Genomic DNA, 17,214 nt, shown 5'->3' with positions numbered 1-17,214 from the left:
TTAACTTTCCATGTTTTCAAGGAAGTCACATTCAACACTCTCTTCAAGCTGTTGCAAGATCTTTATGCCATTACTGCCAACATAGTCCACAGAGAGAGATGCAGAAGTCTGTAAATTCTGGGACTCGCTCCTGTTCGCTGTAAACGCGCAGCACAGAGTCTTGAAGAAGGGCATAAGCTGGGTGATGCTAGATATAGAGCGGAAGTTCAAAACAGGACATTTGTGCTTCTTGGAAATTCCCTCAGCATTGTTTGTTTCCTGTAAGCAAACTCAGAATTACTAAAGGTTTTGCATTAAGACACAGTGTTGTTATGGCTTGTCTGAATCCTGTACTATACACTTTTTTCATACTAAGAGATCCACAGCCTGCAACTGAATCATAATATAAACTGTATAGATGGTATACCGAGTTATTTCTATGTTCGGATTTGAGGTTCCATTAAAGGAAAGTCTCACAAGTTCGGAACAGAGCAAATTTGCACTAGCCTTCCGAATCAGCTATCAAACAACAACAGAACAAAGATATCTCTGAGAAATACTAATGCCCCTATTTCCTTTTCTGGAAGAATTAATATTAAACCTTAATGGTAATGTAAAATGCTATTACGGTAAACTTTTTTGACAAAGTACAGCATGCTCTTTGTTATAAATACCGGTCCTGTCTGAGACAAATTGTTTTAACTGGGTGGCTGTGGGCAGGTTTAAGGGAACAATAGGAAAACTGCCTACTGTTCCCTCACTCAAAAGCAATCTGACATCTTCAAGTTATATATATGAAAGCAGGCAGATCATTTTTAAAAGCCTCATGAATCTTATTAGAATATCTAAAAACCTCTTGCCTGACTTTAAATCTTGTCACTTGTTTAGAAAAGTTAATGGATTTAAAAAAAAAAAATTCAAGTGAAACATTCTTTACCCTATATTTCATCTTCAGCAGATCCATGATTCTTACAATGTGTGGTCTGCATTCCTGATGATCTTCTACCAGATGAGAGGTCACAGTAGATGACTCTGTATCCACCTCTGGGACAAATGCCCATTTATACCTGAAGCAAATGGGTTACTTGACAAGAAGACAGGCAGAAAAAACCCTTGTTTGGATCATACATAGTTTAGTCGAGCACCGATTTACAGAAAGAGCTGTCATAACTATAATTTTATGCTATTACCAGAACCAAACTTAATGAACAAGAACGTTACTTTCATGTCAGTATTTAAATGCAACTGGCTCCAAAAAATTCCCAAGTGTGTGCAAATGGAAAACAAAGAACAGTTTCCACCTTTATCTTCTCCCAATTTTTCCAAGTTGGAGAACCTCCTAATGAGGATGGTGAAATCCTCCTACACTGACGAGACCAAATTCTTTTTCCAAATACCCCAAATTACATTTCTCTGAGTATCAACATCTGCTCTTGTAAAAAGAACAGAAGGCAAAATTAAGTCTAGAAGAAAACAGATCTGGAATTACTTTAAAGGATAAGAATGGTAACAATGCGGAGAACAGGCAAGTAATTAGAGAACTTACATTTGAAACAACTGCATCCTGTCAGGTGGAAATGAAAGTGCTGTATCCAAAAACTTACAAGCTGATAAGTACAAGGACAGCTCATTCTGCTGTATGTCAGATCCACTGCCATCACCTGAGACTTTTTGTTTGCTTATTTTGCTGTTGCTCCTGTGTTAGTTACAATTAAGAAATGTACCATTAAAATATAAATTCACTAGAATTTTTTCATTCAGCAAAAGAGAAATGTACACATCTACACAAATGAGCACTTCCACCTGAGAGCAACAAAACTTATTTTTATTCTGTATAAGCACTGTGATTAATACAAAAGGAAGAAAAAGTAAAATATTCAGAAAAATTCTCAACATGTTAAAATATTCAAATGCTCACTTAGCATCTCTGCTATTTTTGTACGCAACTGTAAGTGGTACTTATGTTTTTTGAACATATCACTATTTTAGCTGCTGAAAAAAACCCCTAAACTATGAAAACTAAACTTGTACCAGAAATACACAAGTGCAGTAACAAAAAATCGTGTTGTCTCCTCTCTATCCCAGAGAAATAAATAAATAAATATTTGCAGATACAGAACAAGCACAATCATTACCCGCTTTCACAAGTTCTCTATCAGACAAATGGTAATTCTTACTTTGATGGTTCATCTTCCTCAGTTAAATCTTCTTCCAGCTGGAGAAACGTCTGAATCTTTAAAGAAATAATTGATGGGGATGCTGAAAGGTTCATACAACTCAATCACAAAAAATATATGCTTCACATAGTATAAGGTACCACAGACTCTTAGTTTACTCTTATGACTTGCAACAAATTAACAAATCATGCAAGAGATTACATTAGCAACAACAACAAAATTAATCAAAAAGGTATTTCCTAATGACAATGTTAATTCTTTTCCCAAATTACTAGACTAATGTAAAACTATGAAAACATTTCCTTTTCCAAACAGTGGGTGTATTTGGGAGGAAAAAGAAGGTGAAACGGGAAAAGACGCACACTAATTAGTTTCAAATTACCACTTATTCCTTACCAATTCAGTTACCATAATTGGCCACAATGAGGTTAGATGCTGAGGAGAAATCCTTAACAAAAGAACTCTGAAGAAGAGAAACATCTGTGCAGCAACTATAGAAGTCTGCCCAACACGAAGGTTCTCAGTCAGTCGTTCTGAAATAAACATAACATTTGGCAAAACAAAATTTGTGCTTTATCATCAGTTTGGGTGGAGTCCTTTGCACTCAATTAACAAAATTGTGATACAGAAAAAGTCTGAAGACATGGTGGTTTTGTACTGGACAAAATTTTGTCAAAAGTGACATCTAAGAAGCACAACAGCTCAAGAGTGGCTGGAAGATTGCCACAAAATAATAATGTTTCCAGTTATATTTCCAGACCAAAGGCTTTGGAACGCAGATTCCTGTCTCTCTCTTAATGAGATTATTTATTTGTTAGAATTCAGAGATTCACAGCATGACAAATTTTGCTAAAAACTTTTTAAAAATGGAAATAGGTGTTGGAAAATAGGTGACATTCCTTTCTTACACAATTTATGCACATGTTACAGCTGAAAAAAAAGGCAGGTGAAATTACAAATCTTACCTTGTATTAAGGGAAGATAGAGATGATACTGATCAATCTCTCCACTAAAGACAGCGAAAGCTTGCCTCTTTAACAACATCGCTTTTTGCTCAAAACTTGGGTACAGTTTTAAGGCGCTGCTCTGCATATCTATAACAGAAGTAAGAATTATCTACCATATAAAAACTTCTTGTGTTTTGGGTTGAAAATAATGCCTATATCCTGAAATCTTTAAAAAAGTAAATCTCTCTTTCGGTCTACCGATTGGTGAATTAGTCTCGCATGGTAAATCTTCCAACTGTTCTTTTAGAAGATCTGAAAGAAGAGACTAAAGCTGCTTTTTCTTTTGAAGCTCTAGGAAGGACTTACTCTTCTACACTCTCCTCAGGCCTGAATTACAGGTCAAAGCATATTGCTCAAAGGTTCGCTGTACTAGTGCACCACATTCCTACATCTCGATGCCAGAATACAGACACCTGCAAAGTTAGCTGAAGTCTCCTTGCTTTCTAACAGTGAACAGCTGCAAAAGGTCACACTTCAGCAACATAAAATTATGGCAAAATGTGAATGCAGGAGTCCAACATTAGCACTTCTAGAACAAAAATACTTATGGTGTGTTTTAGACATGGCCAAAATACAGAATTAACTTTGCGCAGCTTTTAACTGTGAATAAAGTTGGCAATATAGTCAATTATGCAGATGCAGCCTTGTTTGCATTTTATCGATACATGAGTGTATTAAAAGTGCACCCAATAGCTCAAATGCAAATAGATTTCAAATTAATGTAGAAATAAGTTATCAGTAGCTGATACTTACTCATCAAATCTTTAAACATAGTTTTCTCATGTGTTAGAAGATGATCAATAATGGATCTCCAACTGAATAAGATATAGAAGGAATTAGATGACCAGAGAAAGCTTTTGTATAGATTCACCTCAGAAAAGATTTTGGTCAAACATTTCATACAAGGGAACAGCTTCCAAACGGTATTCAATACGCAGACTCTTATCTGGTTTAACGCATACTGCATTCTAGGACTTCCAGCTCTATGGTGCACAGTTTCCTAAGAGGAGTATCAGCATAAGACAAGTTTATTCTTATGCACTATAATGAAAACTTAAGTCCTTATAATGCATTTAGTAGAATTAGTGGTTGACACCCATTTTTAACATTATTACATTCTGTAAAAAAGTACTAGACAGAATTTTCTTTCCAATATTAGCCATTCTCCTTTAAAGCTTTTCTTTGCAAATTCAGAATAGAACCTCAGGAGTGCTACAATTTCTTATCTTACTGAGTGCATGAAGTGTCCATCTGGAAAAAAGCTGGATCCATATACAACTCGAGAACTTCTTTTTTCCAGGCTCGCTTGGTATAGGCGTATCCACTCAATGAGCTGAGCAACTGAGCACCAGCACGAAAACTAGGAATGTTGTAGGCACTGGGGGAAGAGAACAATAATGATATATATATATTTTAAAATTAACTTTATGTAACCAGAAAATAAACTCCCCAGAACTTCTAACCAAATTCTCTCAGTAATAGGCTATGTCTACATTAGCTCATAACTCAAAGCAGTAGACTGAAGCAATTAGTGCAGAAGCTCCTCACATTTCCAGTGTACCTGGTTTGGGGAGGTATTTCCAGATCAGACGTATCACAGCACAGTACTGCCTGTTTCCACCACAGGTGTGGTTCAAAACTTCCCCCCCCAAAAAAGTTTCCAATAAGCTTTGCATCCTTGTCAGCAGACCCCTTTAGAAGGTACCACAGTAGGCTTCATCTGTCACCTAGATAACACTTACGTGTCAGTTCTCACATCATCATCACCTGTATAAAAATCTCACACGCAGTTTTCTCCTTGTGTGGCCCTATGCACCATCCCACTCCAAATCTGGACACCATGCTCTGCAAGGCACAGTAGGGAAGGAGTGCTGGACTCAAGGTGAAAGGACCCTACGTGAACTAATGCTTGTCCTCTGGCACCTCAGTTTCACTGAGGACACAGATGCCAAACAGCATCCTGCTATGAATCCTTGCTATGGTAACTGCTTGTCCATGGCTGAACAAAGGTTTCAGGTTGGGGAGGTGGTGCTCAGACTGACAGGAACATGACTTTTGGTTGAGAAGGGATGCTGTCAAGGTCTTCTGTTGTGTGCTGGCACCACACCTTCACAGAAGGCTTCAACTGCCCCTGTGTTTTCAAGGGGTGTGTGTGTGTGTGGAGGCTACTGCCTTTTTGTGGAGCCCTGCAGCGGAACTCCTGCCAATCTGGGGATGACAGTGGCATGGAGACAGTCTTGGAGGTTATAGTCCAAATGCTGAGCAGCATGTCTGAGTGACATGAAAATCATACAGCCCATCTATGGGCCTGATGGGGGCTCCACATTCTTAATCAGTGACTGTCTTGTTATGGTTATGGCTACACAGATCACAAGGACTGATGGCCTTGCCAGGCTGACAATGGAGAACCACCAAGGGACATCTCTAGGCATCTCAGCCACTTCATCAGGAGTCTGATGCCCATGGCTTTTGAGCCATCAGTCTAAGACCAAAGGGCATGGTGGTATATTCTTTGCAAGAAAAAAAAGCCAGCTGACTCACGGTGTTCAGATCTCCATTTGCATTGTGCAGAAGTTGTCATTTATTCCCTGCACCAATTCACAAGGACATCCTGACAGCAGTGGTGTCCATGCCAGTTTTAACTGTGCCATTTCCACACACGGGGCAGTGATGGAACAAGTGCTTGGCTTGCAGCCACTAGCTTGCAGCAAGCCAAGCACAGCAGCATGATGCCAGTATTCCCAGGAACAGTTTCAGTGGTGGCTGTATGCAGGGTGTTCCATACCTGTGGCAAATGGTGAGAGCACCGCATGCATGGGCACTATCATATACGCCCCGGTCAACAAGAGTGGCATACACTCCATAAATCAAGAATATGACTGACTTCGTCAGGGGTGAAGTAGGCAGAAAACATTGTAATAGATACAATGGAAAATGCACAAATATAATGAATAGCTTCCTAAAATTTCTCTGCATCGTTTTTAATCCATCCCCCTTGAGAGGGAGCACAGAAATGTCTTCAAACCCTGTTGCACCCTGGGGCTTGCTGGCTTTAATGCTCACTTCCCAGTGACACTCAACCCATCATCTCTTTTAGGCATGCCTGGTTATATCTTCCCTGACCCTCTATATTTTTTTTTGCTCTTTCCTGTATACTGGCTAGTAGTTTTGACTGTGACCTAACTAACGGTTGAGAGAATTCCCACTGTCCCCCAGCACTTGCGAGCTGTGGCTGATGCTCTCCCACACCTCAGTATTGACTGCACTGCTCAGAAAAACCAAGTGGCTGAAAGGTAGCAGCCAGGAGGAGGGGAATATTGATACCTGCTACAGCAGAAGCAGCTACAACTCAGAAAAATGGAACTGTCGGCGAGCAGGGAAGAGGAGGGCAGGGATGCTTCCTACCACTTTGCAGAGAGCTGCTAGAAAAAGGAGGATTTGCTTTCTAAGAGATCTGTGAATAGCACTGGGAGAAAGGTGGGGAGAGATGCATGAGGAAGGATGAGGAACCAGGACCACCTGATAAGGCCCTGGAAGATGGAAAGGAAACCCCCCCAGCAAGAAAATGTTCTCCTTTCCCTCCTCCTGTCCCTGTAGGAAAAGGGTTATACTGTTCAGCTGACAGAGGATATTATCCATCTCTCCCACACCTACGCCTTTGGCTGAAAAACCAGGCAGAGTATAAGGAGATATTGCACTCTTCCTACTTCATGATGGGTCCTGTGACCTGCCCAGTGCTCTGCTGCCCCATCCCACAGCCTCTCTCTATTACCTAACATACACAGAAGGGGGAGCTTTAAGTAAAGGCCAAAAACCCAGATGGGAGGAACACCTACAGCTAAACAGCAACAGTTGTCACAAAGCTCAAACAATAAAGGTTTCAGTTCCTGGGGGAAACACGGCTCATCCTTGTTTCCATTCTAATAAAGGGAGAAGACAAACAGAAGAAAAAGCAAAAGCCTTACAACATGGTAAAAAATAAAATAAAATCAGACTTAAGAAAAATCACATGTGCAGAGAGAGAAGTCACCTGTGGTTGCGTAGATAAGGAAATACATAGTAAAGCAAACGTGAAATCAATGGCACAGCTTTCTCCTTCTCATCGCTCCGGTAAACCATGTCCAAAAGAGAAGCAAGAACCTTTAAAATGAAAAGAATGTCTCTTTAAACCTCTAGTTGGTATTTCTGATAAAAGGGGAAAGCATGCTGTATTTCAGGCTAGAATGTGTGTGTACATGGGATGCCTCAATAAAGATTTAAGCTCTTATTTAATCTACCAGGAAAATCTAATGTATTCCTCTGCTCAATAATATCAATAAACAACCACCCCACAGATGACAGCAGCGACTGCAAAACTGTTTCCTACTTACTTCTGCAAGGAGAGAAAGTGCTTGGACACTGTATATCGAAGGAGCAGAGGCAGAAACCATTGAAGATGGTGCCACCGATGTATCTAAAAGAGACAAAATTATTTGGCTTTCCCTTCAGACATGTTTAAATTTTGCTGTTTCCTAATTTTCTTCCCAAACAGAACTGTTACTTGCACACAGGTATTACAGTGAAATGCTTCTGGGCATGTTGCCATAATGACATACCTCATGCCCCGTGCTGTTCTGTCTCATGTATTGCATGCACCTGCAATAAGTTTTCCTCTGTATTATACACAATCTGCAGATATTTACTAAACCTGCTTAGGTTATTGGAGGATGAAGTGTTTTTTTGGTTTCACTTTTCGTCTGTATTACTCCTGTCTCGTGCAAACTACACACTGTCAAACACCTTGTACTCTTCAATGACTTAAGCAAAAGAGAGAAAGCAGCAGAATATCAGTCAAAACCACGTTACCGTTCACATCTTCAATGTTGAAGTCATCTGTTAAAATCTGAGGCTGAGCTTTCACTTCTAAGTTCCGGCTCAGCCAGCTAGTCTGTTCCAGAGAAGAACCAGCAACAGTCCCTACAGCATCCAAGATTTTCTGGGTCACCTCCTATAACGTAAGCAGACAATGCGGCATCAGATGAAAGCTATCATCACTTGGCCAATCCAACGAAGTCCTTTTTATATGGAATGTTGGAATGTGTTAAATAAAATAAAATTATCCAGGGAAAACAGCCTTGAAAAGTCCACAGTTACCACTGTGGTTTCATGCATCTTTGACAAAATTTTGTTAGAGACATTCTGCACATCATGTCTCTTATATTTGAGTCTCCCACATTTACCAGGCCTAAGCCAAAACATGTGGATGCACATTCACACATTCTAAAAGCACAGGTGAATTCAGACACAAAGTATAGATCAGGCCATCTCCACTTTTACTTAGATGTACAGTGCCAGATTTATGAACTAAAAGGTATACATGTATACACTGTACCTGCAAGTCTTTTTGGTCTTTTTTGTTTTCTAGAGTAGGTGTCCTAGTCACAAAGTCATTCAGAATACTGTGGGAAAATCAATTCACTCTGAGTTAGTAATTGGACAGGTCTACTCAATACAGCTATAAACTACCTTCTCTCTTATGCAGTACCTGAGAAGAAGAAAGTGTCCAGGAGGAGCCAAGTTCAACTGCACAGACTCTTTGAGAAGTCCTAATAAGGACTGGAAGTTCTCCTGCAAGGCTGAGACAGGCAGTCTGCCAAAAAAAACAATACCAAAACACACCGAGTCTGAAGTTAATGAGAAAAAAAAACAAACCACCAACATACATAGGTAACTTTGTAGCCTAAAAGCTTCCATCAAGATCAGTCCTTTAGATCCTGCCCCTTCCTAACTGATCGAACAACACGGTGTAAATATCCCTCAGCACAGGCAATATGCACACAGCAGTAAATGCTTGCAGCACATGCAGTGTGCCAGCCAGGGCCGTAAGAGTACTGGGTCTTCAGGAGGAAGAAAAGGAATAAATTTTAGCTAACCACTCCACTGTATGCCAGCTTACTTTATCTCCATAGCTTATTGCATACAGTATATTGTACAGTCTGACATATCCCAAGGCTTCCATATGAGAAAAGGCAAGTATGTGAAGAACAGTTTTGATCAAAGAAGTATTTCCAATCAACTGCTAACCCTCAGCGTGTCCAGCACAGACTGTAGCCATAGCAGTTTTACTGAATTTAGAAGTTCTCTGTACATTCATCTGGCAACACAGAACAGATAAGGAGAAAGATCACAAGAAATTATGTAAGTATCTTGCTAATGAGGTGCCTAAAGTATGTTGCTCTAGTAGCATGAAATGAGGCTTTCAGACTGGCATTATAAACAGATCAATGGAACATAATGTCATAGCCCAGTTATTTTGTGTCAATCTATTACTTAACAATGAACTGGCAATAACCATTTCCTGCATAAAAGCGTTCTGTGGCATTGTGACACGAAGATCAAAGTAAAGCAGAAATAGTGATGCTGACTGTTATCCTAACTAGAGTCAAACAGAAAATTCTCTTTTATAATGACTGAATTACCTTTGCATGAAAGCGTAACTGAACTGCAGCACTGGAATATCTACAAGAGAAGATTTCTGAAAAATAAAAGCAAAACTGCAATTATTTGCCATCAGAAAAAAAAGAAGGTCCAAGCTGTTGAATACTTATGTACAATGGTTAACACATCCTTCTTAGAAGCCACTTGTACTCCAACAGGTGACCACCTATGATAAAACTATTTATATAGCAGTACGAGGGAATTCAGAACTGTGGAGTTTATTATTATATGTCAGTTTATTCAGAACTGTAGGAGCACCTGCAATGGCATGTATAGTAGCAAAACTGGTTTCCTTGAAAACCAACTGGAAGATGGCAGACTCAATGTGAAGTATTTCTAACTGTTCAGATAAGGGTAGAAAGATAGAAATCCATCACCGAGTTGTATATCTGCAGCAGCTTCATGAAAATTGTCAGCATCTTTGGTACTGGAGGACTCCACACCTCCTTATTACCAACAACTTCTCTAGCAAAATGTTCTGAAGAACCTACTTACATTGATGGATCAAAACACAGAAACCCACATTCTGGAAAATATAACTTATTCAGGAGCAAAAGAGAATCACACATTTAAAAAAACCACCAAACTTTCCTTCTAACAATATCTAGAAGACACATTGGAATAAATCCAGAAGAGAATATACTAAGAAAATGAAATTATCTTCATGGTTACCTCTTCACCCTTGATTTGTGATGGTTTCTTGACCACCTCTTTCACTAGATGTAATATAGTGTCAATTTTCAATGTGTTAAGCGCGCATATTAAGTCCACAAGAATAAGCTGAGATGCACTAGCCACTGGAAGAATCTGACAAAAAAAAACGAAAACAAAAGACACACCCCTCATATCACTGTAGCAGGCAAAACATGAAGTTGAAAAAACAGCTTTTTGTGCGATTACTCAAATATCAATACTTACACAAAACATAAATTAGGCAAATTAAATCAAGCATGCAACAACTTGCCATATACAGATCTTCTCCCAACACCTTCATGAAAACAACTTCATTATGCTCAAATGAAAGCAGAAAAGAAAGAGGTGTTCTACTCAGAATAAATGCTTAGTTCCAGAGAATACTACAACTCTAACCTTTCTCTGGAAATAGAGCTGATTCAAGGTCTTTAAAATATAATTGGCAAATTGCAATCCTGAGATTATAATCCAGCCTTGAATAAAAAAAGTTTATTACTATGAGACAAACTGCCACACTGTCCTTTGATTACTTATTTAGGTTTAATTGTAGTCCTGATGCTTTGTGGAATTTTGTATAAATAAGAGCGTGTCAGATTTTTCAGTGGCTTACCATTGTCACATGTAAAAAACCCCAAAGAATCTATAAACAAGCCCAGAGTTTAGAACTGATCATATAAATGTAACATTTGTCTTTACACTGAAAAACTAAGGGTGCCTTTCTTTAGTTTCACCTTGGTTTTACTTTGATTCCTATGAGGTTTCTTGCTATTCCATACTGCTGCAATTGCTGCCATCAACTGGATTCCGAGTTGTGCTGTCAATGGATTCATGAAGTCCAGTATTTTAGTTCTTAATGTCTATAGAGGGAAAAAAAATAACTGTCAATGCTAAACTTTGCAAGGGAAAGCCTATCTCATAGTCTGTAAAACATTCCTCTTTTTTCCAAGATGTTCAGAAAATATACAACAATAAAAGAATCTCTTTATATACTTGGCAGTCAGACTAGTTTTGATACTTTATTTATGAGTTAGTATATCCTTCTTACACATGGAATGCACATTTGTTGGAAAACAGATTGCCAAATAGAAAAAATAACTTCTTGTGTTATATTCTCTCTTCTTCTACAGATATTTTTCACTACTGTGATTTACCAATATCCACAGAAGAAGGGAAAAGTCTAGTATTTTTATTTCTTCAGGTACATATTCTACTGCCTGCATAAGGTGCAGACAATTCAGAGGTGGCTGGCTCTACAGCAGCTATTAACAGAAGCTCACACGAAAAGCAAAACATTAAACAGATTAGGTAAAGGTGCAGATGGGCAAGAAGAACAGGAAAAAATAATCTACTTTTGTAGGTAGGTACTGTGCAAGTCTGTAGTTCATGGGAGTTCTTAAAAAATTCTTTGTGGCCCAATATAATTCCGGGAATGGCAAAACTATTCCTATGAATTCTGTGTAAAACGGTGCGGGAGGGGATGATGAGGATGCTGAGATACACAGCAGTTTAAAAGAACTCCTACTTTTGTTGCTTTAAAGTAGACCGAAGAAGAGCCTTTAGTTGTTCCAAAGAAGTCAGTTGGCCTTTTTTGAGAGTCTTCCCTCTTTATAACACTCCAAAGAAGGGACATGGTATTCATAATGCGAGGCAATTCTTCCAAAATGGCATTCCTAGCATTTCTCAGGTTTGCAGGTTCAGCTAAACATGATGACTAGAAAAAACAAAAATATGAATATTATTTTAATATATAATATATATGAATATTATTACTATTTATTATTATGTATTATAACATTATATCATGCACCACAGAGTGAGTACTCTTATTCTAAGAGAATTACAGTCAACTTTCATAATGACAACTTTAAAAATAATTCAGCCATTCTACTTCTGAAATATACTGCTGCTATTAGAGTCTATGGAATTTGCTGTTCACTATTTTCACACAGAGAGAATTGATTTGTCTAGGAATTTATTAGGATAATAAATCCTCTTCTGACAAATGTTATAGGAATAAAAATTGTAGAGAACATATCAGCATGTATCAACTCAAAAGAAAATAGAAGATTTTGTCAATAACAAAGCAACTGTAGACAAGCTACACAGGACTAATATTTATGTGACCAAGATCATCAAGAACATCTGCTACTTAAAATTAACTTTCCTGTCTTCAAATAAAAAAAATTAAGTTCAGTCCTACTCCCTTACACTTTTACTTAGTTCACTTCTTTTGGCCTGCTATGAGGCTTCTTTAAGGTTATCTTCTTGTACAAGCACCACTTTACTACTTATATTCATCTCTGAATGAAAAAGTGATGCATGTTTTGATGAACTGGTGCTGAGGTGTCAAGCGAGTGATAGGCATTAAGCATTTACCTTTTTAGTTTGATTAGGATGATCCAGAAGACAGAAGTGACCAATGGTTGTCAGACCTTCCAAAAGAGTTAGTGGGTAATCCGGCGTAACATTTTCTCTTTTAGAAGTTAAGCTTTGGAGGGGAAAAAAAAAAGGGTTACCAGGCCAAGTGGTATTTCCTTCATTAAAAATTCCAGTAGAAATCTGTTTCTATTCAATAGTTGAAAGAATACTGGAATGACAAGACAGGAATATCAAAACAAAGGATTCAAAAACTTTGCTTGGATAACCCCATTTCATTGCCTAGATCTTTTAGAATGTTACTCCCCACCTGACTATAAATCTTTAGCGTTCAATTATTGTTCTCTACTACTTTCAATTACTGCCTGTTCTGAACACTACCACTGTATTTTTATTCTCCAGGGCATCGCTCCTCAATTAGTCCTCCAAAATCCCGTCTTGTCAAAACTGGGAACTCCTTTTTCACTTGGATGACAGGCAGAGGGGGACAGGAAATACCACAGCTGCTGGTCATCCTTGCTGTGGGTCCCCTGTCCTCTCTTCCTCCAAACACAGTGAGCCCTCCTTCAACAATACTGCCTCCACCTCACCTGGGTTCAAGTGACAGATGCCTGCATGCGCAGCAGGGTTTGAGGACCAAACTCTGACAGCCGCAACACTAAACCAGTAAGTTACCATGCACTATTCTGCAGTAAGGGGAACTTTTCAGCATAACAAATCCCACACTGCAGACTCTTACCTTGCAGATGTTTTTGCAGATGTCTTCACAGCTTCGTTCTCATACTGTTTGACAAGCTCATCCAGGTTTTTACATATCTGTACAACAAATGGTGCCACAGTCCAGCCTAAGGACTTCCCAAAGTAGGGCAGGGAACATGTGACCAAGCCTACCCAAGTGGGATGCATCCCATAGCCATACTCTGGTTGCAAACCTCTAACCACAGCAGAGACGAATAATCCCTGTGAAGTGATTGGGTGTGGATAGACATATTGCATTGCACCAATAGCCTGCTGGAAATTAAGAGCCTGCTGCCATTCCTTAGAGAGGTCTGGCTGATTCTCCTGCTCCTCATGAGTCTGTCCAAGATGGTGCTCCAAGACAATCAATACCTGCAAAAGCTTCAGCAACTCAATCTGGAGTGGGTGTTCACTCCATATTTGATCATGCCCAAAATTGATTAGGCTCTCTTCAAAGAGTTCTTCTTCAGGAACATTATTAACTCCATCTGCCATAAGCAGTTCGTACCGTTTCTGACTTGTATACATAGATGCAGACAAGGAAAGAAGAACAAACTCCTGAATTTTGCATCTTCCTAGCAAATTGCGTATGAACTCCACATTCTTACTCTCAGCTGCCTTTGCCATGGTAGCTAGCTGGGTCATCATTCTAATCAGGACTTCCACACTTTTTACTTGAACATCTCTGTTGCCAAGCACATCTCTGTGTGTGACTTTCAAGTAGCATGGATAATATGAGCGCAGAAAACTGAGACAGAGGTAAGTCAGCAATTCTATTAGAAGAGAATGGGGACACATAGTTGGGGACTGAGTCTGAAGCTTGCCATAAAAACTCTGCCCTACAAGAGCTTCCTGATGGCGAGCTAACAGATTGTAAATAAGATTCAGGTGTGCTGTGGAGCTGGTATCCATGCTTGTACTAGCTACAGCTTCAATAAATTCTTTAGGGTTTGTTTTAAGCACTGCCTCCAGAACAGAAAATGCATACAATACCCTCTTAGAATCATAAGGCTGCAAATATAGCAGCATGTGTTTGAACAGAGCCTCAATCATTTCCTGTTTTTCCTTCTGTTGCTTGAGCAACCTAGAATGGGTAATTTCCTGGAGCTCCAAGTCCACCTCTTCATCACTTGACAGAGACTCTGATGCTTGAGTCCTCTCAGAGTCAGCACGCACAAGGTTTAGTGCTGCACTGGATTTGGAGCTTTCAGGAAGGAATGCACTGAGCAAACTCACATGGTTTGTGGTCTCTTTGCCATCGGTTGCAGCGCTGTCATTGTCCTCATTGCTCACTTCTTGTAGCTCCAGAGAAGGAGAAAAAGAGGATGTATTTTCACTGTCGTGGCCTGTGCTGGTGTCTGCTGATTCTGTGTGCTCACTGTTATCTTGGTCACCATCCGCTTCATGTGAAGTTACTGGATTACAAGAGCCATCATTTTCAGCCTGTTCAGTTTTTAACTCCGGCTTCTCCGGATCTTTTTCCACTTCTGCCCAAATTGCTTCTCTGTCCACAGTAGTAAACTGGCTCAATGGAAGGTTTTCCTCGGAATTGCTCTCAGAGATGCCAGACTCTTTCAAAGAGGCCTTTTTCTTGCAAAGCCAATCACGTATATCTTCTGAAAAAAAATTTTTTTTTTTCAAGAAGAGCATATAATCTTCTATTTCACACACAGAATGATAGAATCATTTGGTTTGGAAGGAACCTTTAAAGGTCATCTTGTCCACACAACATGCTTTATATAGAATAAATAATTGTAAGAAAAAAAAGGTTAAAAAGCTACTCTGCTCTAGTGTAGTATTAATTGTGATGAGTGGAGTTAAAAAAAACCCCTGGGTTAAGGCAAGAATTACCCCTTTCTTAAAATGGCAGAGCAGTCCTACCCTGCTGTAACGGCAAGAGAACAGGATCAAAACATAAAGCACGTGCTGTTTCTCCTATGCTATGACTCCCTAGATGTAAAAATTTTTTTAAGCTTCCTGAGCATAAAACGTCTGTTGAGCTCAGGAGGGAAATGAGAAGGATAGGAACAGAGGATTTTTTTTTAAGAGCTAATGTTTTCCTTGGTTATACGCTGTAGAACAAGGAAGGAATATATTAGCTCTGCGTTTGTATAGCATCTAATAAACAGGTCCCTTTGGATGCTATAAATGTCTGCCATCTATCTATTTGCCAATCAAGACAGAAAAACAATTATGCAAACAGACAGCTAGGTTAACAGTAATGAGACAGACAGGTGACATGGAATTTTCTTTACACAAAACTACTGGACACTTCTCCACTGTCTTCCTGCTCTGCTCCAGGCAACTACTTGGGCCAAATGGTGCAGAGTGTCTCATATCCATACCACTCCCAGCAATCCCAAACCTGAATGGACTACCAGCCTTCGCAGGACTCTGCACTTGGAACAAACTCTGGCTCCATACCTGTCTCAGTCTTCCTCAGCTGCTCCCCACAGGTCTTTCTCACATTGTCTGTTCCACATTTGACACATAGCTCATATGTGGTTCACAATGGTTCTCATTACAGGTCTTAAAATGGACATCTTCCAGCTGTCAAATTTAGTCTGTCAAGGTAAAGACGCCCTGCCACATTCCTAAATGTGGGTGGCTGGATGTCATCTTCAATTCCGAACATCTCTCTGCTTCTACATCCTAGCTCTAGGATACCTCAAGACATATGCCACAAGGGCTCAGCTCTCCTCTTAAATCAAGATAGATCTTCTTTGCACAAAGACATTTTATTTCTCAGAACTTAGCAGAATTAGGTGGATCTTTTTGTGTGGTGTGCCCTAAACAGGAAGATGTTCCTCACATCCTGTCTGATTATTTTAATGTGATGCTCAGGGAATCATTAACAAAAAATATTCTGAATAAAGAAACCTGGTATGAGGGTACATGGTGTGCTGGGGCAAGACTGGGCAGAGAGAGTAAGATTTGCCTGTCCATCCTGCCTACTGGAACAGTTCCTGGACTGACACAGTCACCAAACTGCTCCTGGATTTCATTTGGTTGCAGACCTAGTTTTGCTCGAGAAGGGATCCTGTAAACAGTGAACACACATGCAGTGTGGATCATCCGGGAATGGCAATGACAAGTGTGGGACAAGATCCCAGAGCAAAGCAGGGAGCAATCCAAACCAACAGTGTAGGTGCAGCCACCATAACAGAATGATCATTAGGCCTTTAACTAGCATGACTTACTCCTGAATTCTGTTTTAGGCATCAGCATAGGTACGTGGATGAGGAGGAATCTATGAAACCGATGCAAGACAACTCAGGGTAATAGGATGCCATTGCATTTCAGAGACTACCTTCAGTAGGTGTTCAGGAGTATGCAATGCTATGTTAGCACTTACAGTTTCAGTCCAAGAACAGTTTTACCTGCTGCATTTTTCTGTTTGATGTAGTGGATGGACGTGCGCTGTGTCTTTGGATGAAGCAGCAGCAGCAGGACTGGTTCAAGAATCCGTGCAACATCATTAAGTGAAAGAGCACGGATCAGCCAGCCCTGTGCTGCAGCACCAATTGCGCCATCTGAACAATTGAGACTGTCCAGTACCACAAACAGAGACCTGAGTGGAGAAATCAGAACGAAGAAGTACAATTGAAATCCCTGCAAAAGTTAATGCAAACAACAAAATAGTGGCAGGGAACAGACATAGTGCATGTTCAAGTGAGCACCAGGCAATGGCTCATGTCTGTGAACAATAGCTTGATCATGCACATTTTCCTGACTTGAGGTCAAGTACACATGCGTTTGTAGAAGCT

At 39.7% G+C, this 17,214-nt stretch overlaps 1 protein-coding gene across 1 annotated transcript in view; it reads right to left on the bottom strand.

The window, feature by feature from the left end:
• DOPEY2 (dopey family member 2) overlaps window positions 1-17,214 on the bottom strand; it is a 45,573-nt gene continuing 28,359 nt past the window's right edge. Inside the window, exons 17-36 of the mRNA XM_009891316.1 lie at window positions 16,828-17,018; window positions 13,449-15,063; window positions 12,710-12,821; window positions 11,856-12,044; window positions 11,065-11,190; window positions 10,313-10,447; window positions 9,622-9,677; window positions 8,688-8,792; window positions 8,535-8,601; window positions 8,009-8,150; window positions 7,534-7,616; window positions 7,194-7,303; window positions 4,395-4,541; window positions 3,917-3,978; window positions 3,122-3,250; window positions 2,553-2,689; window positions 2,157-2,212; window positions 1,526-1,675; window positions 917-1,046; window positions 1-258 (exon numbers count right to left, since the gene is read on the bottom strand). Of these exons, the coding sequence (XP_009889618.1) occupies window positions 1-258; window positions 917-1,046; window positions 1,526-1,675; window positions 2,157-2,212; window positions 2,553-2,689; window positions 3,122-3,250; window positions 3,917-3,978; window positions 4,395-4,541; window positions 7,194-7,303; window positions 7,534-7,616; window positions 8,009-8,150; window positions 8,535-8,601; window positions 8,688-8,792; window positions 9,622-9,677; window positions 10,313-10,447; window positions 11,065-11,190; window positions 11,856-12,044; window positions 12,710-12,821; window positions 13,449-15,063; window positions 16,828-17,018 (4,000 nt within the window). The remainder of the gene's footprint in view (window positions 259-916; window positions 1,047-1,525; window positions 1,676-2,156; window positions 2,213-2,552; window positions 2,690-3,121; window positions 3,251-3,916; window positions 3,979-4,394; window positions 4,542-7,193; window positions 7,304-7,533; window positions 7,617-8,008; window positions 8,151-8,534; window positions 8,602-8,687; window positions 8,793-9,621; window positions 9,678-10,312; window positions 10,448-11,064; window positions 11,191-11,855; window positions 12,045-12,709; window positions 12,822-13,448; window positions 15,064-16,827; window positions 17,019-17,214) is intronic.

Source organism: Charadrius vociferus, unplaced genomic scaffold, assembly GCF_000708025.1.
Source record: "Charadrius vociferus isolate BGI_N301 unplaced genomic scaffold, ASM70802v2 scaffold298, whole genome shotgun sequence".
In the NCBI taxonomy this organism is placed as follows: Eukaryota; Metazoa; Chordata; class Aves; order Charadriiformes; family Charadriidae; genus Charadrius; species Charadrius vociferus.
The sequence above is the reverse complement of the archived record's forward strand: the minus strand, read 5'-3'. Positions and strand labels throughout refer to the sequence as shown.